The 23,453-nt window shown below is 40.5% G+C and overlaps 2 protein-coding genes across 7 annotated transcripts in view; both read left to right on the top strand.

The window, feature by feature from the left end:
• The first annotated feature begins 187 nt into the window (after positions 1 to 187).
• LOC131680012 (uncharacterized) lies at positions 188 to 610 on the top strand. The gene has a single exon (XM_058960746.1). The coding sequence runs from the start codon at positions 188 to 190 to the stop codon at positions 608 to 610; it is 423 nt and encodes a 140-aa protein (XP_058816729.1).
• A 9,715-nt stretch (positions 611 to 10,325) lies between these two features.
• Positions 10,326 to 23,453, top strand: part of LOC131682817 (homer protein homolog 2) — a 345,497-nt gene continuing 332,369 nt past the window's right edge. For 5 of the 6 annotated variants that reach the window (XR_009304162.1, XR_009304161.1, XM_058964579.1 and 2 more), the window contains exon 1: positions 10,327 to 10,638. Coding sequence is in view for 3 of the 6 variants with exons in the window: in XM_058964578.1 (XP_058820561.1) it covers positions 10,634 to 10,638 (5 nt within the window). In the remaining 3 variants the exon portion in view is untranslated. Of the gene's footprint in view, positions 10,639 to 23,453 lie in introns of all 6 variants that reach the window. The other variant, XM_058964580.1, reaches the window with a different exon arrangement.

The following is a 23,453-nucleotide window of genomic DNA, read 5'->3' as shown; positions in this document are numbered from 1 at the left end:
CGTGAAGGGAAATGTACCCGCAAATACGTCGTCGCTGACTCGAGAGGAGTACCAGGCAGCGGAGGCGTACCTCTGGAGATCAGCGCAAGCAGACAGATTTCCTGACGAGATAAAGGTACTGAAGAAGAATCGAGAGCTACCGTATGAAGAGTGGTATCGGCTGGATAAAGATAGCTATCTATACAGCATGAGTCCTTTTCTAGACGAACAGAATGTGCTCAGGATGGAAGGAAGAGCCGCTCGAGGATCATCGTTGGCATTCGAGCTTAAATTTCCGATCATCCTGCCGAAAAGGCATCCGGTAACCGACAAATTGCTCGAGTACTACCATCAGCAAGTAGCACATGGCAACATAGAAACTGCCGTTAACGAAATTTGGCAACGTTTTCGCGTACAACATCTGCGGGCGGAGATGAAAAGGATAGCGAAATCGTGCATCTGGTGCAAAGTAAAAAAGTGCAAGCCGCAAAACCCTAGAATGGCACCACTACCAGTGCCACGCATCACGCAAAATCAGCCACCGTTCAGTTATACCGGCGTAGATTTTTGTGGACCGTTTACCGTAACCGTTGGTCGTAGATCGGAGAAGTCTCTTTGTTCACCTGCCTGACAACGAGAGCCATACACCTTGAGGTCGCTCATAGCCTGACGACTCAAGCGTGCTTGATGGCCATACGCCGTTTCGTGTGCCGCAGAGGCAAACCGCTGGAGTTTTTTTCGGACAACGGAACAAATTTCCAAGCAGCCAGCAAAGAGGTCGTAAGACAAATTGGAGCCGATGCAGCAGAAGCGTTCACAGATTCAACAACCCGATGGAATTTTAATCCACCCAGCGCACCGCACATGGGCGGGGCTTGGGAGAGGCTGGTACGTTCTCTCAAGACAGCGTTGACCGTGATCGATGATGGAAGAGCGATGAACGACGAAATACTGCTGACTGTACTCGCAGAAGCTGAGGATCTAATTAATTCGCGCCCTCTGACGTACAGATCCCTGGAGCCAGAAGTGGAAGAAGCACTGACGCCGAATCACTTCGTTCGTGGCGTTGGCGGAATTTCCGTAGAACATGCCGTGCTTCCGACGAATGAAGCTGCAGCTTTGCGCGACCGTTACAAGCGGTCCCAATTGTTGGCGGACAGACTGTGGACTCGGTGGGTTTCCGAATACTTGCCGTCGATAAATCAGCGGACAAAGTGGCATACGGAGACATGTCCACTGGCGAGTGGTGATCTGGTGTACATCGCAGACGAAATGATACGAAAGAGTTGGGTTCGTGGTATCGTCCTCGAAGTCTACAGCGGAGCGGACGGTAGAATCAGGCAAGCCCTGGTGAAGACGTTGAGAGGTGAGTTCAGACGGCCAGTTACGAAGCTTGCGGTGCTCGAAGTCCAGGATCGTAAATCTGGTTCGGCCAAGGAGACCTCGCCAGAGTTACGGGGAGGGGCTGTGTACGCACCGCCCAAATACAACCGACCGCAAACACCCCCCGTGTGATGACAACGTACAAGACATCGAGTAAACATCACACCGGTTGCTGATAGTCGGCGCGGCTTAAAGTATAGACTCTAATGCAACATTATTTTGTAAATAAAAAACCTATTTTAATCCACCTAGCGGTGCAATTGTGCCTTTCTCAATCATGAATCACGAGAATGTGTGCGTTGTTTATATTCATTAAAAACTTTTAAATGCATATATTACATTTTACTATTATACATCACATGACAACCATATACAGGAAAATAAATCATTATTCGAGTTCTAAAATTTTGTAAAAGAAAAAACAGCCACGGTAATATTGAACTGAAAAAAGGTGCGAAATCGGCAAAGTCCCAAAAAGTCGATTTTCATAAATAAATTTTTTTCGAGTTTATGTTATACTTTCGACGTTTCATGCATTTTAAAGATGTTTGGCATCAAAAATACGAATTCGATTTCTGAAATTTTTTGAAAAAAATTAGAGTTCCGACTTATATGGGAATTTCATATGTGACCGAACGATTTAGTCTATATTTCCGGACCCATATAAGCGATCCGTGCGAAATTTTATATACATCTATGGGGATGTTATAGCTATCATTTGGGACTAAGTTTGTGAAAATCGGCCCAACCATTTCGGGAAACTGATGTGAGTTCGTAAATTTTGAAAGATGGCCGCTTTTCCCGGGCACTTCCGGAACCGTCTATGGTGGTCAATGTAGTCAACGAAAGTTTGTTTGGCCGTCGGTGACCTAGAACTGCAAAGTTAAGTTATTTGAGAGACATTTTAGCGAAATTTTTACCTTTTTTGCTTCCATTGGGGTATCGGTTTGAATCACAATTTGCTATGTGATCGCACGCCACAACCCGTAACTCCGGAACCGGAAGTCGGTTGGGGATAAAATTTAATAGCCATTTACGGGGACGCAATACCTTTCATTTGAGGTCAAGTTTAGTCGAATCGGTCTAGCCATCTCCGAGAAACCGATGTGACTGTTACTCTGAATTTGGATACTTCCGCCGGGGCTTCCGGAACCGATGATGGTGGCCAATGTGACCAAAGAGACTTTGAATGGCTGTTAATGACCTAGTACTACAAATCGAAGCAGTTGTGGTCACATTTTGGAAAAATTTTCACCATTATACATTCATTGCAGAATTTCTTAAAATCGACATTTTCTGCGTGATCGTACTCATCACCCTGTAATTCCGGAACCGGAAGTCGGATCCATTAAAAATTCAATAGCAGCCTATGGGAACGTTGCACCTTTCATTTGGGACTAAGTTTGTAAAAATCGGTTCATCCATCTCTGAGAAAAGTGAGTGAGATTGTGTTCGCGTACACACACACAAACGCACATACACACACACATACATACACACACACATACATACACACACAGACATTTGCCGAACTCGACTAACTGAATCGAATGGTATATGTCACTCGGCCCTCCGGGCCTCCGTTAAAAAGTCGGTTTTCAGAGCAATTGCAATACCTTTCTATTGAGAAAGGCAAAAAGGTACGAAATCGGCAGTCCCAAAAAGTCGATTTTTATAAAAAAAAAAATTTTCGAGATAACATAAAATCTCGACATTTCATGCATTTTAAAGATGTTTGGCATCAAAAATACGAATTCGATTTTTGAAATTTCATGGGGTCCCCCCTTTGAAAAAAAAATTAGAGTTCCGGCTTATATGGGAATTTCATGTGTGACCGGACCGTTCAGTCTATATTTCCGGAACCATACAAGCGATCCTTGCGAAATTTTACAGACATCTGTGGGGATAATAGAGCTATCATTTGGGACTAAGTTTGTGAAAATCGGCCCAACCATTTCCGAGAAACTGATATGAGTTTGCTAGTTATGAAAGATGGCCGCTTTTCCTGGGCACTTCCGGAACCGTCTATGGTGGTCAATGTAGTCAACGAAAGTTTGTTTGGCCGTCGGTGACCTAGAACTGCAAAGTTAAGTTATTTGAGAGACATTTTAGCGAAATTTTTACCTTTTTTGCTTCCATCGGGGTATCGGTTTGAATCACAATTTGCTATGTGATCGCACGCCACAACCCGTAACTCCGGAACCGGAAGTCGGTTGGGGATAAAATTTAATAGCCATTTACGGGGACGCAATATCTTTCATTTGAGACTAAGTTTGGTTGATTCGGTCCAGCCACCTCCGAGAAACCGATGTGACTGTTAGTCTGAATTTGGATACTTCCGCCGGGGCTTCCGGAACCGATGATGGTGGCCAATGTGACCAAAGAGACTTTGAATGGCTGTTAATGACCTAGTACTACAAATCGAAGCAGTTGTGGTCACATTTTGGAAAATTTTTCACCATTATACATTCATTGCAGAATTTCTTAAAATCGACGTTTTCTGCGTGATCGTACTCATCACCCTGTAATTCCGGAACCGGAAGTCGGATCCATTAGAAATTCAATAGCAGCCTATGGGAACGTTGCACCTTTCATTTGGGACTAAGTTTGTAAAAATCGGTTCATCCATCTCTGAGAAAAGTGAGTGAGATTGTGTTCGCGTACACACACACAGACGCACATACACACACACATACATACACACACACATACATACACACACACAGACATTTGCCGAACTCGACGAACTGAATCGAATGGTATATGTCACTCGGCCCTCCGGGCCTCCGTTAAAAAGTCGGTTTTCAGAGCAATTGCAATACCTTTCTATTGAGAAAGGCAAAACATAAATTGTGTGGATAGATCGAATAGAATTCATAGATAGATTTTGAAGGAATTGCGGGAAAAGAGTTTTTTTGGAAGCTGATAGAAATAAATAGTGCAACGGAGGAAATAGTGAACTTGATTAGTATTGCGACGGAGGAAATAAAACTGAAGGATTTTGGATTGGTACAAGGTGAAGAAAATAGAATTGAAGCAAAATAAATATACTTAAAAAGGTTATAAAAATTGTAGGTTTGGAAGGTGCGAGCGAAAGATAACCTGAAATAGAAGAGATTAGGAGGGAAAAAAACTATAAATGTAAGTAGAGTGCTTTATATTTTTCAATATTTAGAGCCATAGTACTCAAGGGAGAGCAAGGTGTTGAAAGGAGAAAGTTTAGAAAAGCGTGGAAGGATCATATATGCAAGCTTAGAGCTCACCGGCGACTTAACCCTTTGTCTGCTACCGTAGTGGTCAAGGTCTTTTGGCATTAGAAATGCGAATCACCTGAGTCTACGGCATGTCCGAACAAGCGTAAAGTAACTTGTTACTTCATGCTGTCGGAACCGACAAAAAGTTAAGTCACGGTAAACTTCCACACTAAGCATTTGCGACGTTGAAACTCATTGAATGAGCCAGTTTTGTTTGTTCCCTCACCAATTGCCTGCCTGAGTGATTTTATTTTATCGACTATTGTGACTGTCTCAGCGTGTGTGACAATATGGTCACATGTGTTGCTGATTTGCACGGTGTCGGCAGCTTTCACCCAACGCTGCAACGATGAATCCCCATCACGGTAAGTTCTATTTTTACCATTTTTTTGTTAACCATTTTTGTTAACGACCTATTGAGTTAATTTGTCAACAGTTTTTTCGGCATTTAATTAGCAAGGGACTGGAAGGTGAAGTATATTTTTCAATATTTAGAGCCATAGTACTCAAGGGAGAGCAAGGTGTTGAAAGGAGAAAGTTTAGAAAAGCGTGGAAGGATCATATATGCAAGCTTAGAGCTCACCGGCGACTTAACCCTTTGTCTGCTACCGTAGTGGTCAAGGTCTTTTGGCATTAGAAATGCGAATCACCTGAGTCTACGGCATGTCCGAACAAGCGTAAAGTAACTTGTTACTTCATGCTGTCGGAACCGACAAAAAGTTAAGTCACGGTAAACTTCCACACTAAGCATTTGCGACGTTGAAACTCATTGAATGAGCCAGTTTTGTTTGTTCCCTCACCAATTGCCTGCCTGAGTGATTTTATTTTATCGACTATTGTGACTGTCTCAGCGTGTGTGACAATATGGTCACATGTGTTGCTGATTTGCACGGTGTCGGCAGCTTTCACCCAACGCTGCAACGATGAATCCCCATCACGGTAAGTTCTATTTTTACCATTTTTTTGTTAACCATTTTTGTTAACGACCTATTGAGTTAATTTGTCAACAGTTTTTTCGGCATTTAATTAGCAAGGGACTGGAAGGTGAAGTATATTTTTCAATATTTAGAGCCATAGTACTCAAGGGAGAGCAAGGTGTTGAAAGGAGAAAGTTTAGAAAAGCGTGGAAGGATCATATATGCAAGCTTAGAGCTCACCGGCGACTTAACCCTTTGTCTGCTACCGTTACTGTTGACAAATTAACTCAATAGGTCGTTAACAAAAATGGTTAACAAAAAAATGGTAAAAATAGAACTTACCGTGATGGGGATTCATCGTTGCAGCGTTGGGTGAAAGCTGCCGACACCGTGCAAATCAGCAACACATGTGACCATATTGTCACACACGCTGAGACAGTCACAATAGTCGATAAAATAAAATCACTCAGGCAGGCAATTGGTGAGGGAACAAACAAAACTGGCTCATTCAATGAGTTTCAACGTCGCAAATGCTTAGTGTGGAAGTTTACCGTGACTTAACTTTTTGTCGGTTCCGACAGCATGAAGTAACAAGTTACTTTACGCTTGTTCGGACATGCCGTAGACTCAGGTGATTCGCATTTCTAATGCCAAAAGACCTTGACCACTACGGTAGCAGACAAAGGGTTAAGTCGCCGGTGAGCTCTAAGCTTGCATATATGATCCTTCCACGCTTTTCTAAACTTTCTCCTTTCAACACCTTGCTCTCCCTTGAGTACTATGGCTCTAAATATTGAAAAATATACTTCACCTTCCAGTCCCTTGCTAATTAAATGCCGAAAAAACTGTTGACAAATTAACTCAATAGGTCGTTAACAAAAATGGTTAACAAAAAAATGGTAAAAATAGAACTTACCGTGATGGGGATTCATCGTTGCAGCGTTGGGTGAAAGCTGCCGACACCGTGCAAATCAGCAACCCATGTGACCATATTGTCACACACGCTGAGACAGTCACAATAGTCGATAAAATAAAATCACTCAGGCAGGCAATTGGTGAGGGAACAAACAAAACTGGCTCTTTCAATGAGTTTCAACGTCGCAAATGCTTAGTGTGGAAGTTTACCGTGACTTAACTTTTTGTCGGTTCCGACAGCATGAAGTAACAAGTTACTTTACGCTTGTTCGGACATGCCGTAGACTCAGGTGATTCGCATTTCTAATGCCAAAAGACCTTGACCACTACGGTAGCAGACAAAGGGTTAAGTCGCCGGTGAGCTCTAAGCTTGCATATATGATCCTTCCACGCTTTTCTAAACTTTCTCCTTTCAACACCTTGCTCTCCCTTGAGTACTATGGCTCTAAATATTGAAAAATATACTTCACCTTCCAGTCCCTTGCTAATTAAATGCCGAAAAAACTGTTGACAAATTAACTCAATAGGTCGTTAACAAAAATGGTTAACAAAAAAATGGTAAAAATAGAACTTACCGTGATGGGGATTCATCGTTGCAGCGTTGGGTGAAAGCTGCCGACACCGTGCAAATCAGCAACACATGTGACCATATTGTCACACACGCTGAGACAGTCACAATAGTCGATAAAATAAAATCACTCAGGCAGGCAATTGGTGAGGGAACAAACAAAACTGGCTCATTCAATGAGTTTCAACGTCGCAAATGCTTAGTGTGGAAGTTTACCGTGACTTAATTTTTTGTCGGTTCCGACAGCATGAAGTAACAAGTTACTTTACGCTTGTTCGGACATGCCGTAGACTCAGGTGATTCGCATTTCTAATGCCAAAAGACCTTGACCACTACGGTAGCAGACAAAGGGTTAAGTCGCCGGTGAGCTCTAAGCTTGCATATATGATCCTTCCACGCTTTTCTAAACTTTCTCCTTTCAACACCTTGCTCTCCCTTGAGTACTATGGCTCTAAATATTGAAAAATATACTTCACCTTCCAGTCCCTTGCTAATTAAATGCCGAAAAAACTGTTGACAAATTAACTCAATAGGTCGTTAACAAAAATGGTTAACAAAAAAATGGTAAAAATAGAACTTACCGTGATGGGGATTCATCGTTGCAGCGTTGGGTGAAAGCTGCCGACACCGTGCAAATCAGCAACACATGTGACCATATTGTCACACACGCTGAGACAGTCACAATAGTCGATAAAATAAAATCACTCAGGCAGGCAATTGGTGAGGGAACAAACAAAACTGGCTCATTCAATGAGTTTCAACGTCGCAAATGCTTAGTGTGGAAGTTTACCGTGACTTAACTTTTTGTCGGTTCCGACAGCATGAAGTAACAAGTTACTTTACGCTTGTTCGGACATGCCGTAGACTCAGGTGATTCGCATTTCTAATGCCAAAAGACCTTGACCACTACGGTAGCAGACAAAGGGTTAAGTCGCCGGTGAGCTCTAAGCTTGCATATATGATCCTTCCACGCTTTTCTAAACTTTCTCCTTTCAACACCTTGCTCTCCCTTGAGTACTATGGCTCTAAATATTGAAAAATATACTTCACCTTCCAGTCCCTTGCTAATTAAATGCCGAAAAAACTGTTGACAAATTAACTCAATAGGTCGTTAACAAAAATGGTTAACAAAAAAATGGTAAAAATAGAACTTACCGTGATGGGGATTCATCGTTGCAGCGTTGGGTGAAAGCTGCCGACACCGTGCAAATCAGCAACACATGTGACCATATTGTCACACACGCTGAGACAGTCACAATAGTCGATAAAATAAAATCACTCAGGCAGGCAATTGGTGAGGGAACAAACAAAACTGGCTCATTCAATGAGTTTCAACGTCGCAAATGCTTAGTGTGGAAGTTTACCGTGACTTAACTTTTTGTCGGTTCCGACAGCATGAAGTAACAAGTTACTTTACGCTTGTTCGGACATGCCGTAGACTCAGGTGATTCGCATTTCTAATGCCAAAAGACCTTGACCACTACGGTAGCAGACAAAGGGTTAAGTCGCCGGTGAGCTCTAAGCTTGCATATATGATCCTTCCACGCTTTTCTAAACTTTCTCCTTTCAACACCTTGCTCTCCCTTGAGTACTATGGCTCTAAATATTGAAAAATATACTTCACCTTCCAGTCCCTTGCTAATTAAATGCCGAAAAAACTGTTGACAAATTAACTCAATAGGTCGTTAACAAAAATGGTTAACAAAAAAATGGTAAAAATAGAACTTACCGTGATGGGGATTCATCGTTGCAGCGTTGGGTGAAAGCTGCCGACACCGTGCAAATCAGCAACACATGTGACCATATTGTCACACACGCTGAGACAGTCACAATAGTCGATAAAATAAAATCACTCAGGCAGGCAATTGGTGAGGGAACAAACAAAACTGGCTCATTCAATGAGTTTCAACGTCGCAAATGCTTAGTGTGGAAGTTTACCGTGACTTAACTTTTTGTCGGTTCCGACAGCATGAAGTAACAAGTTACTTTACGCTTGTTCGGACATGCCGTAGACTCAGGTGATTCGCATTTCTAATGCCAAAAGACCTTGACCACTACGGTAGCAGACAAAGGGTTAAGTCGCCGGTGAGCTCTAAGCTTGCATATATGATCCTTCCACGCTTTTCTAAACTTTCTCCTTTCAACACCTTGCTCTCCCTTGAGTACTATGGCTCTAAATATTGAAAAATATACTTCACCTTCCAGTCCCTTGCTAATTAAATGCCGAAAAAACTGTTGACAAATTAACTCAATAGGTCGTTAACAAAAATGGTTAACAAAAAAATGGTAAAAATAAGTAGAGTGCATTTTGAAAATCCGGAAACGAAAACTAATTGTAATTAAAATAAAAATAGTTTCGAGCTGACTCGTAGTACAAAAAGAGCTGCTTCGAGATTTTTTTTTTTGCTATTAGGCACGTCCGAACACCATTCTTTCGATACCGTGATGGTGTTTCTGAGTTACGTCAGCAGATATTGCAGTTAGCTGGAGAAGACTCATAAAACAGAAACTTTTTAACACGCAGCTGTTTTGCCCGAAAAAATTAAAAGCGAAATAAAAAACGAGTAACATGGCTGTGGGTACGACGGTGGACATAAACATTCTGCTCCTGAACTTGGATATTCCCGACAATACCGGCCTTTCGCACTATCAGGTACTAAATTATAAAAAAACAGCTGACGGATGTAAATAAATAAAAAGCGCAATATTTTCTCATTGCTTTTATTTGAAAAAAAAGAACAACCAAAACAAAGAAAATAAGAAGACTACCAAAATAGGGAGCACGTCGATCGGCCGATTTTCTATAGCTCGATATCGGGCTCACGTTGGTCCGATAATGTCGATGCGTTTGACATCTTCGAAGGTTGACGCGGTTTATGCAAATGGTGCAGAATTGCACGATATAAACCCGATATCCTGCTCTTAACGGCCCGTTATCAGGCTTAGTCGGTCCGATCATCGGCCTGATAATCGGGCCGATTGAGCTCGACAAAATTTACTGGGAATAGACTGACTACTGCTGGGGGCAACAGGTTCCAGTTTTAAAATTTTCTGTTTCATATTATAGAACTGTCAAAATTATGAATCTAAAACTGAAACACACCTGAACATGCTCTGAAGGCATGGCGTGACATGAATTTTAAAGTGAATAGAACAACCGCAAAAGCTGCTGCTGGGAATAGCAAGTTCTAGTTTTAAAATTTTCAGTTTTATATTATAGAACCGTCGAAGTTATGAATCTAGAACTGAAACGCTCCTGAACATGCTCTAAGGTGATAGCATTTACTTTTGTAAATCTGGCATCGCTGGGCGTTTGACAACCGTTTGAGGTACACATATCAAAGAGGATGGAGTTACCAATCAATTCTGTTTCGTAAAATACTAGACAAACATAAAATTCTCGAACAGTTTAACGAAAAAAAATCGAACCGTCAGATTAGCCAATTACACTGCATTATTTGATTTACAGACACCTTCCAAAAAGTGCTTCAAAGTAGCTCTCACGGCTGAATACATATGTCGAAAACCAAGTAGTTGTGTGTTTAAAGCTGCCAAACGACTATTTTCTTGCCTCTAATGTGCAACTAATTTATTAACTATTTAACTTAATTCTCAATATGGGGTAAGTTTACAGTTGTGACAAACATTTCTTCCTAAGAATGCTTCCTTCCTTTTTTAACCCAAATCGAGAATAATTGTAAAATTTATATTATTGTCAACATGGTTTGACTATAGTTTTCAGCTTGTCTTGTAGAATTACTATTAAATAATCTTTTTTTCAAAAACAATTGGATAACAAATTAATGATTCTACTGTGTGATATCCTATCAGTTCGCAATTAGGGTCGGGGAAAGGAAAACACTGAAAATGAAAACATTCAGGCGAACACAATATTTATGGTTAATTTACTCTGATTATCGTCTGATTGAAAACACTAGTTAGACGTTTAACCTGAATTAAAAATGCCTAGAGACTGAAATATATAGTGTAGTCTCAGCGACGATAAAGTTGTAGATACTGCAGACACTATGACAAGTTGTTAATCATTTGCTATTTTTTAGAGCGGAATATGTACGTTTATATTAGGTTTGTTCCAGTACCAGGAGAAACTGGAGGTGCGCCGGAGCAAACAGGTAGAAAACCGTTCCTGAATTCTCTTGTCCTCTTTTTTCTTCTGATAGCAAGCATTTTTTGCCCCAGTTTGTTCCGGAGCATCTTCACCTATTTTGGTAGGGGTAGGCTGTGGTTGTCAAATCACAAATATTTTGCGCGTATGCAACATCTAGGCTCGGTCCAGCACTTTGGGCCCCGTTTTTTGGTTACTTCACCCCAAAAAGAAAATATAGGGTAAGCTTCTTTCGCATGTCTCCTGTACTAGTTGTTGACATGTTTGTAAAAGTTATTATTTATTGCTGTTTAACCGTGATAAGCAGGTCCGGTCCAGCTGATGTTGGCTACGAAATACTTGCTAAACAGCGTCCCCCTGATTTTTGGTTTGTAATTGTTTCTGTCAGAAAGCGATAGGGGCCATACACAAATGACGTAGCTTTTTTTCGGCGATTTTTGACCCCTCCCTCCCCCTCGTAGCATTTGGTCACAAAATTCTAACCTCCCCCTCGTAAATAACGTAGCATTTACCTACCTTCTCCCCCTCGTCTCATGCAAAGCGCCCGGGTGATGAAAAAAATTACATGTTTTTCAATTATTTTAAATACATGTCCTTTCAAAATATTTGACGACTTTTATCAACATTTTCATTATAACAGCAAATTGCGTGCAAAATAAGCCCATTTCATGACAAATATAGTGTTGATAGTTTTGTTTTGAATTTTATATGTCAAGGGGAGCATGAAGACAAGTTCTCTCAGTTCACAATCGTGCAGCTGCCAATGATTCTAAGAACCATACGTTCATCTAAATTATTAAATTTTGTGTGGTTGAATTCGAAGTGAAAATTTAATTTAGCTTCCTAACTAAGTCTACTAGTTAGCTACATTAGCTTAGTAGCAAGTTAAATCCACATACAAAATCTTTTCGTATTTTTGCGAAGTTGTAATTTCGCGAATCGTAAAATTTACCTTGTAATTTACCGAATCGTAAAATTTACCTAAAGTAACTTGTTTGAATTTAAATTTATTTCTCTTGGGAGTCGAGGATCATTAAATTCTTTTCTCAAACAATGGGTTTTTAACTTAATGCTACGTCGCACAACTTCTAACCCTCCCCTCCCCCTTGTCACACTTCGTCACAAATTTGGTATACCCTCCCTACCCCCCAAAATGCTACGTCATTTATGCATGGCCCCTAATAGGTTTGTCCAGTACACGGAAGTCACTCCAGAGAAAACAGAAGTAAAAAATACTTGCTCATTTTCACTCCGGTTTGCTACCAGAAGAAGAAAAAATAGACGAGAGTACAGGAACGATTTTCTCCAGAGTACTTCCAGTTTCTTCTGGTACTGGAACAAACCTTATATCTTGTTCTATATCTTTCGCATTCTTAAATTAGCGACCGAAAATAAAATTCGCAAGAATAGTTGCCGGTACTCCGGTAAAAATGTCACAATACAAATATAACATAAGTATTGTTTGCAGCTTTCATTTAAAATGCATGTGAACTGGTATGTGGGTACTTTTCATATTGGGGGACTGACATTAGTTGATGTTTTTTGTACATTTTTTGAATAAATCAATTTTCATTGCGTTATTTGATAGAACAATAAAAATGAGACCTAGCCCTGAGGTTAACTCAAAAGTGATGAAAATGCATATGGGACTGTTATGCGGGTACCGGCAGAGAACATGCTTTACAAAACTCTTCAAACATATTAGAATATAAAAATCGGATATGAACATCAAGCATAAAAATCGGACAGAAATCCTTCAGCATAAGAGTTTCTTAAAAAGTCTTCACCCGTAAAACTCGGCAAGGATTAACCTCCAGTATATAAATCGATTTGAAAAATAAATCGCTCGTAAAGGTCGGCCTTTCCTCACTTTTCATCGTGCGTCAAAGAATCAGGATTCTCGCTCGTTCACTTCAAGGGCCCCGGCCGCCATGCTTAATTGTGCAAGTATTAAACTAATACACTCAAAAGTCGACGAGAACATTTCAAATGGGCCGATAAACAAAACGTAAACAATTCTGGTTAATACTTCAAATGGACACTAACAAAGCTTTATACACACCTTAAATAAGCCGATTCTGAAGCCTGGCTGTTGGCGAAATAATAGATTATCGAAAAGGCACATAAGCAAAATAACTTGTTTTGCTTATGTTCCCTTTCACTTCCCCTCAAAAATTAACGGACGCCAAGCGCAAAACCGCAATGAATGTCGTCTATACTCTGAAGAGGCAGGGACGCACTTTGTATGGATTTGGAGGTTGAAAAGGTAGAACTCACTTGTATCATTATAAAAAAGGCCCTTTTCAGGGCCACCAAAATCATTTCAAAGAATAAGTTTGCATTTTCTGTTTCATGGACTGTTTCTCCCTGGAGAGCAATTTGGGTTAAACCCTAAATTATGATTTATTTCAGTACGCAAATTGCAAATATGGTCAGAAACAAACTGGAGTGAAGTGGAAAACATTTTTACTAGGCGCATTCAAAAAAAGTTTCAATTCTCAAACATTTTACCAAGGTGCCGTATTACATTACTCTCTTTACCCTGAGTGTTCGATAATCTCCGTATTGGAAACACAATTTCAATTTTGTTCTTTATCAAAAATATGTGGTCGACCAACGAAAGGGTGGAGCTACGAAGAACACATATTGAGGACAACACAAAAAAGGACGAGCTTACATTGTGCTGTAGTCAGGTATAAAAACACAGCATGCTGTTGCTCACGCTCAGTTCGTTTCCAGCATCAGCATGCAGCAGTTCGTTTGCAGCATCTCCCGCAAAATTCAAACCGCCGTCCGTTTGCTGCTGTTAGAAGAGTTGGCCAAGCACGCCGTCTCAGATGGCACCAAAACTGTTACCATATACACCAGCTCCAAGTAAATTCCGAACACTGTCCAAACAAAAGGCCCTTTTTAGGGCCATCAATTTATCGACAAAGAATCGAATTGAAGTTTTGTTATTACAAGCATCAGAAAGTGGCTTGCCAAGAGCGTTGGATGGTAAGTGAGCCACTTGTGAACAATATCGTCGCTTTCAAGTAGAATGGCACAAAATAAAAAAGTTATTTGTGTGATTTGTAGACAGGTTAGTATAATGATTCAATTTACAAAAATCGAACGTTTTCTAACGTTTCCATATAGGTGCTCCGTTTCAAAATTTTCGGCCAGAATGTTGCCTGTTTTTCTAAAAGTGAAAATCTGCTATTGTACTGAATGAAAAACTTCGATTTTTGCGCTGATTGGAAATAGTTGTGACTAGTTGTGTAGAATGTTCAATTACTGAAAATAACAGATTTTGTGAAAGCAGTGGTTGGTCCATACAATTCGATTCCAAGCGAGCCAGACTAGTTTGCGTTGGAAGGTCCATCTCTGACAATAGAAATAAACTATTTTATTTTGAATTCAACTACAACTTCCTTGAAAACAGCACAGCTAAAAAACTTTTGGGAAAAACGCGCAAACCTAAATTTTCCACTATGATCAAAACTAGTGCCCCCGCCGCACAGCATCATCAAGATTGATAGTTATTCAAGCCAGGAGAAAAGGGGGAGGGAGGTTGTAAGGCAATGTAAAATTTCATGTATAATAATAATACTTTATAATTGGCTGGTCCTGAAAACAACTTGTTGGTTTGTGGTTTATTTTGGGTCACAATTTAGGCCCGCTCGATTTCTGATAGCTGTGAATTTTTCGCAGGGCGACAGTTTCTGTTCGGTAGCGATGAGGCTTCTTAACGCCAACCGTGACTGGGGCACTTTTACACGGCCTTCGTTGCCAACCTTGCCAACTGCTTGCGGGGAGCCTTTCCTCCGGTGGACTTACGAGCGGTCTGGTTGGTACAGGGCATGTAGCGAAAAATGCTGATCTGCTACTTCTCTGATGCTGGCAGTAGGACGACGGTTAAACGCTCGTTTGCGTGCCTTCATTCATAAAAGTTCAACAATATTTTCAAAGAATGTTGCAAATTGTCAACTTGATAATTCCAAAAATACTCCAAATAAACTATGAATGTGGTAAAGTCGACAAAATCGCATAGAAATTGCTTATTCCAGAGCAGAATTTACCGGTCTAAAGTGTATTCTACTTCACTCCGGTTATGTCTCTGACATTACCCACCCATCATTTTACTTTTCTTATCGATAATTTCTTTTTTTATCGCTTTTGATTTTTTTATTTTGATTTAAGTTAAATAGTGCGGTCGAGCGTGTTGCTCCCGCAACAAATTGGAATAAACAGAAGGATCACACTCCGAAGATGAACCTTATGGGGAAGAGGAACACCTATTTGATTCGGAGACAGATGATGTTATGGACGATCCACTTCCCCCACTTTCCCCCAATGTCTCTTAGCAGCCCGAGTTAAAATTTACCAGGATGGATCCGCTGGTCTTTGGGTGGTATACTTTCGGCCCAAAAATAAACCGTTAAACAGCTTAACTGTTGCATGGGAGCTGACAAAACGTTACTCGGCTGTAACCGAGATTCAAAAAAGTTGGGTGGGTAATGTCTAGGACATAACCGGAGTGTCGTGACTACTCGTTTGATTTGTAATTCAAATCGAATGATACTCAATGAAATATGTGGGAATGTTTCAAGTTATTCTTTATAATAACTATGGTGGTTCTGAAAAGAACCTTTGTTGTTGGCGTCTGCGTTGATAGGGGATGCGCTGGATTCTAAGCTCGTTCCTATTTTCTTGCTTTGAAATATCAATGTAAAAATCTCTCGAAACGACCATCGGAATCTTTTTCCTGGCGTACAGAAATGAACACGCTTAGCAAAGAACTAGGGGCGGGTAATGTCCGGGACATAACCACGATGATCATATTCTTAAAATTCTGCTTGTATTTCTTTCAAATGGCTAAATTTTACGCATTAAGTTCGATTCACCGTGCTCAGCGAAATTTTCCTGGGGATCCGTGTGTTAGTATATTCAGCAAAACAATTTTATTACCGAGTTCTCCGCATTGAATACAGGTCAATAATTTCGTATAATGATTTCAACAAGCAGACAATGGACATGTATGACAGGTGGGAGTGTTCTGAAGTGTTTTAGTGGAGGTAACAACATAAAATCGTGTATTGGACATTTTACAATGATTCTCCTTAACCCTGCAAAACCACGGGGTTGGCAGCAGAGGGTTAAGTTGTTTGGAAGAGATGACAGTTAATATATGATAACTAAAAATATAAAATTTTTCTATAAATTGCAAAGTTATTGCCGCGTTGACCTAAAAATTTGTCATTTCATTCATATAGGAACAATCATTGAAATTATGTCAATTTATGGTTTGCAAGATTTGAAATAACTTCGAAGTATGGTCACGACATCCCTGTTATGTCATATACATTACCAACCCGTCTTTTTGCATTTTTCATTCGTCCTAATAAGGACGGTTTGTAGATAACTATGTTGATACAGGACGAGAATCTTTTGAAACAATTCAAACCTTGCCGACGATTGTTTTTTCTGCGTACACACATATGATCCTTCCCCTTTCGCAGCTCACACCGAATGAGCACGCTTTGCATCAAGGCGTTCCTATTTATAAACTTTTCGATGCAGATGAAAGGCCTTTTTCACTGATTTTCTTAGAAGGATATGCAAAAACCTTCGGGTTTGTAGATTAGAAAAACATTTTCTTATGATTCACTGGTAAAAGTACAGAATTAACAAGCGCAAACTTAATACTAGTTAATAAAAGAAACTTTCTAATTAATTTTTTTTCCATTTTGCATTCGTCCTAATAAGGACGGTTTGTAGATAACTATGGTGATACAGGACGAGAATCTTTTGAAACGATTCAAACCTTGACGATTTGGCGTTCCTATTTATTAAATTTTTGTTGCAGATGGAAGGCCCTCCTTTTGTGCGATAAATGAAAATCTTTTCATCATTCGTTTTGGTGTAGCTTTTGCTTAGTGGTAGAGTTGCCACATTCACTGATTTTCTTAAAAGGATTTGCAAAAACCTTCGGGTTTGTAGATTAGAAAAACATTTTCTTATGATTCACTGATAAAAGTACAGAATTAACAAGCGCAAACTTAATACTAGTTAACGAAAGAAACAGTCTAATTAAATTCATTTTTTATTCGATATAATTTTTCAAGTGAGTTGTGTACATAATTGTGCCGGAAGAACTACCATCGGAAGCAGTCTAAACAATTCACCGTTATCCGATTGCCCCACGCGGTTGACAATCTCGGCTCTGGGAGCATTATTGGAAGTCTCGTGAACAAATAGCGAACTCTGCTGTTGTCTACGACCAGATGCATCGTGCGAGTGGTATCGATCGAAACGAACTTGCTGGAGATAAGTGAATTTTTTTTTATTTGATTTGATTCTATGATCTTGTGGTGTTTTGAACTGGAGTCGACTGTTTCCAATTTTTAGGTTGGGTGTATGGCTTTGCAGTCTAGTTTTTGAGCGGAAGCAGACTGTTTTGTCTTCATCCGACGTTTCGCTCCGTTTGGGACTTTGAAAAAGGTCCCAATGGAACCGAAGCGTCTGATGGGGGCAGGATGCTTTGTTTTTGGTTAGGAATGGTACTGCGGAGCCATACACCCAACCTATAGATTTTGTGATATTTCATTAATTTCTCTTTCTTCCTTGAATTGTTATGGCCATCTCAAACAGTTCCTCAACAACAAAATACGCAAACAGTTAAAGTTTATGTGTACCGAACCTCAACGTTTTCTTCAGTACTTATATTTTAGTTTAGTCTTGCAAAGTACGCCAAGTGTTTCTTCCTGTTTGGTTTTGCTGATATTTATTTTTATTAAATTTTCAACTAACGTGTTCACACGATGCTGATAATTCAATGATAATATTTAGCCTTCAAATAACTGAAGTGAATATTTTCAATATTCCCTCCAAACTTCCTCGTGATCTTGTGTTATTATATTTGGCTCTACAATATGTCGTGAGATAAGCAATAATTTGAAGGATTCCACCGTTTCGCTAACAATAGTGTTTCGGGTATTCCGTTGTCATGTAAATATTTTGAATCACGTGTAAATACGAATATAATTTATTACTTAGCAAACTCTTTCCCCTATCTCTCTTTCTGTGTGAAACCAGTTGCTTACCATTGAAACTTTAAGCATTAAAGAACAAATACTTAAAATGTTAAAGAATACATACATAATTATTTAGGCTTGAACAATTTCAACTACTTTTTCGTCAGATTTTTTTTCTTTTGACAATGACTATTCTTTTGTCGGTCCTCGTGGAAAATAGGGACGAATCGTCCTATGTTAAGTGACATGCTGGTAGACTCCCAGTAACTTTGCCTATGATCGACTCCTGCCAGCATAACACAAGAAGATGTCCGTACGATGTGATTAATGATACCGCCACTTCTGGTTTTACGATAGTATATTGCAAATCCTTGCTCTTATTTCAGTGCTATGGCTCACGGTTTTTTTCATTATGTTTAATACTATTAAACTGATTTCGCTAAATTTCTCTATCAATGTTTCAGAGAGCGATTAAAGGCGCTATAACTTAGGCGTATTAGTCAGGACAGGGCCAAATACCTCTGTCCCATCCCATCCCAGGAACCAAAGGAGTGACATTAACCCTCTTAGCAAAGTCACTCCCACCGCTTTATTAAAACCCCATCAAATTGAAACGGTTGTCCACGTTTCTTCCTTATTCAAGGTTCAAAATAATCCGTTGATTAAATTATTCATTAAATGAATAATTTTATGGCCGTATAATTTTCCCTCTCGCAGGTTGATGGGATTGACGGTATTGTAAACATCATCAAGCCACAATAGATTCAATAGAGTTATCTAAATATAAGGACCTTCGCTCTTTTTAGTTTTTATTTGCACCAAGTTCTACTACTAAAGGTTAATTAGTTCTCATGTTAATAATCCACCAAACATTATGACTACTGAGGATTTGATTTATATAAGAAGCCCGCTTCAAGATGTTGATTACAATACGCCTCGATAGTGGTGTGTCGAGGAGGCCGGGAGGGCTGATATGAGCCTTTTTTCTGTTCTATACCTTTCCTCTATTTACCAGCTCATAACCAACAATCAACCAATAACAAATAGATAATTGAGAAAGGATGTGCTATGTGTGGTGATTGGCTATTCAAGTATTAGTAGTGTTTGAAGTACTAATGTATGTCTCATGTGATGATCATAACTTCAGCTGTATCTTGTACCTATCTAATCTATTACGTCTCTCATATATTGTCTTTTATTTCTTCTTTTCGAGTCCTATACTGCCATTATACACCCGCCTTCAGCTGGGCCAACAAAGATGGTGATAGTGAACGTCTTAACACTCACACATTCTCAAACGCGGTCTCAAGCATGAACCTATAAAAAAGCCCTCGCGCACGCGGTTACGTATCGATCACGTCCGGAAGTCTATCCTTGATCCTAGAAGTCTATGTTCATGCCTTTAGCTGGACCAATTAAGAAAATACGCTCATACCTATTAGACAACACGTCTCATGGCGACATGACCGGGAACCCTATCGATATAAACGATCCCACTCTCTGCCAGAATTCTAACCGCGCACCGAAAATTTAATATCAGACTCACGGTTCGCGCGACCATTCAAGAACACACGTTACAAAATCACGTCAGCGCACAAACGTTAGAGCCCCTCGCGATTTTCCAAGCAACCTACGCCCACGAACTCGCAAACGTGATTACACCCCGGTGATAAGGTGAAAATCTCAGCACTCATAAACTTAGCAACACGATCTCAAGCGTCAACCTACAAACTCCCGCGCTCGTGCCATCATGAATCGGGATCGTCCAGAAGTCTCTATCCTCGGTACCAACAATCTAGGTCCTTGTTAATTAATAAAAAAAAAAATAAAATTGGAAAATAACTCCCATATCCACTAAATAAAACGTTCCATGGCGACATGACCGGAAACTCTAGTGATATGGAGTAACTCTCTCCCTGTCAGAATGTGATCCGTACACCGAAAGCTAAAGATCGGAATGACGGTCCGCGAATATATGAATGGCCGCAGGGTTTCAAAATCGAATTTATGCACGCGAAGTCACATACGCGCGAAGTCACATACGCGCGAGCATACGCGACAAACACGTCAACATACGAACGCTTAAGCCCTTTGCGATCATCTACGCACACCTATGCCCGAGATCGCGTAAACTTGATAACACTCCGGCAATTGTGTGAACGTTTTAGTACTTACGACGTTACAAACGCGGTCTCAAACGCGAACCCGCAAGCGCGCGCGATCATGAATCGGTCACGTCCGGAAATCTTTAGCCTTCATTCTAGCAATTTAGGTCCATACATTCAGTTGGATCAATCAAAAAAAAAATAAAGCTCATATCCACTAGACCACGCGTTCTACGGCGACATGAATGGGAATTCTAATGATATGTAAGAACCCACTTTCTTCTGGAATCTGAACCGTACACCAAAAATCAAAAATTAAAATCAGATTCACGGTCCGCGCACGATCATTCTAGAACACACGCGAATATACGAAAGGCACACGGTTATCAAATAGAATTTATACACGCGAAGTTCATGCACGTTAGCACACGCGACATACAAACGCGCACGCGACATACAAACGCACACGCGACATACAAACGCACACGCGACATACAAACGCACACGCGACATACAAACGCACACGCGACATACAAACGCACACGCGATCGAGCACGTTAACGTACAAATGTTCGAGCCCTTCGCGATGATACACGCGATCGCGAGTCCCTACGCCCGCACATACCTGAACCGTACAATGAATATCACATTCAGAATCACGGCCCGCTACAATTGGCCTAATGCAGTGTTTTATTGGGTGACATTGCCTGTTTCGTCTGCAAATTGTAGTATGTGATTCTGACGGGGAGCCCTTCCGAGAACCTAGCTCTACAGCTCCAGTAGGACAACTCTCGAAAAAAAAAATTATTGCCGTATAATTTTGAATCATCTTTATTTTGTACGCTGCACAGTTGGCCTGACCGCTTTAATCCTTGTGTCATATTCAATATGTGCCACCAACATTAATAATGACAAGAAAAGTTGTGGGTGAACGCCTGCAATTTTCCAGGATCCCTACATGTATTGGCTGTGTATGTGTAGACTAGACTAGAAACTTTCTAATTAAATTCTTTTACCATTTTGCATCGGTCCTAATAAGGACGGTTAGTAGATAACTATGTTGATAGACGAGAATCTTTTGAAACAATTCAATCCTTGCCGACGATTGTTTTTACTGCGTACACACATATGATCATTCCCCTTTCGCAGCTCACACCGAATGAGCACGCTTTGCATCAAGGCGTTCCTATTTATAAACTTTTCGATGCAGATGAAAGGCCCTCCTTTTGTGCGATAAATGAAAATATTTTCATCATTCGTTTTGGTGTAGCTTTCGCTTAGTGGTAGAGTTGCCACATTCACTGATTTTCTTGGAATGATTTGCAAAAACCTGTTATTAAGGTTCAAAATGTACGTAACGCTTTCGCTAATATGCACTACTATCGCTTTCTCACTCATTCTCGTGCCGTGCATGAGCCTTTCCTTTCCGTCCGGTTTCTAATGGCATAACCAAAACGAATATGCCGGCGTTCCCCCACCAACTACTCTCGTAAAGCAACCCAATACGAATAATCAAAGGAACAAACATGTAATGGACCTATATTTAAAACTTTTCATCATTTTATTGTTTGGTTGGTGCACCATATTGACGGTTCTGTGCGGGAATTTTCACTTTTCCGAGTCGTTTTCGAATGATTTTTCAAAGCACCTTTTCCGTTGATAATATTTTCGACAAAATGCCGAAGAAATTGATTAAATCCATACCATTACATCCAGTACAACAAAAGATATAAGCGTTCAAAATCTTACATCATTTTTCTTTCGAAATTTTGAAAAGTGGCCCCTATATTGAAAGGTAAGTCGTTAGTCACGACAAAAGGTTCAATAGGATAAACTGCGCGTAGTCGTTACTGACTTGAAACAGGCCAATGGTATCGTTGGCAATAGCCTCTTAACGCTGGAGTATCGCGTCTACGTTCCTTCTCGTGATGTGGATATCGACGGTATGGTAAGTGATGCGGGTCTAACTGTCGATGATCTGATGAATGATGGGGTTGGCCGCTTTAAGGACCCTAACCTTCAATCAGTGAAGATTTTTGAGTGCAAGCAATTGCACTCAAAGTCCATCGAAGATGAGAATTACTATCCATCAGACTCGTTTCGCGTAACCTTCGCTGGATCTGCACTTCCAATCTACGTTGAAGTGGGAGGAGCTCGTCTACCTGTACGTCTGTTTGTACCGCGGGCCATGAATTGCAAGCAGCTAGATTACACGGCCACCTATTGTAGCAATAAGCAACGGTGCGGTAAATGTGACAAACGCCAAGCGGGATGATATTTGCAGTAGGTCCGCAGAGAAGTGTGTTTACTGTGGGGAGAATCCGCATGCACTTTTGATCCGCCAAAGATCGCTTCAGACGCTCTTACGCAGAAATGCTTAAAAGAGCTGTTCCACTTATCTCCGAAAACCCATTCGCTTTCTTTCCAACTGACGATAACGCCTCCAACGACCCTTGCGAGGGGAATTCTTTGGCTCCGCTTGGAAACTCTAGGAAAAGACCTAATCCAAACTCACCTGAACCTAGGATGTCCCAAACAAGGGCACAATATAAAAATAATTCATCAACTAGAAGTGCTGCTACAAATCTGAAGATAATATCTCCTGGTTTTGGGAAATTAAGATACAACCAGGAGTTCCCAGCACTCCCCGGGGCACCAAAAATCCCAAGTGCTCCCATTTTACAGTCAGAACTCAACCTAAAACGGGATTCCTTAAATTCTCTGACATTGTGGACTGGATATTTACAGCTTTCAACATTACCGATTCTCTGAAAAGCTTGCTGGTTGCTATTCTACCAACAGTAAGAACATTTTTAAAACAGTTGACTGAACAATGGCCCCTCCTTGCAGCGATCGTATCCTTCGATGGCGGATCTGATCACTATTTTGCAATGGAACTGCAGAAGTATTATCCCCAAAATTGATTCATTAAAACACTTGCTAAATTACAATTACTTGCTAAATTACAATCATGATGCATTTTCCCTATGTGAAACATGGCTCACTTCTAATATAAACCTCAACTTCCATGATTTTAACATTAGCAGCTTGGATCGAGAAGACTCATATGGAGGGGTACTTTTAGGGATCAAAAAGTGCTACTCCTTCAATCGAATCAATCTCCCTTCGACGCTAGGCATTGAAGTTGTCGGTTGTCAAACAACAATCAAAGGCAAAGATCTTTGCATTG

This window comes from Topomyia yanbarensis, chromosome 2, assembly GCF_030247195.1.
Source record: "Topomyia yanbarensis strain Yona2022 chromosome 2, ASM3024719v1, whole genome shotgun sequence".
NCBI classification, from domain to species: Eukaryota; Metazoa; Arthropoda; class Insecta; order Diptera; family Culicidae; genus Topomyia; species Topomyia yanbarensis.
The sequence above is the reverse complement of the archived record's forward strand: the minus strand, read 5'-3'. Positions and strand labels throughout refer to the sequence as shown.

Excerpts from the sequence above, each read along its gene's own strand:
- LOC131680012 (XM_058960746.1), top strand. The coding sequence starts at position 188 with ATGAGTCCTTTTCTAGACGAACAGAATGTGCTCAGGATGGAAGGAAGA.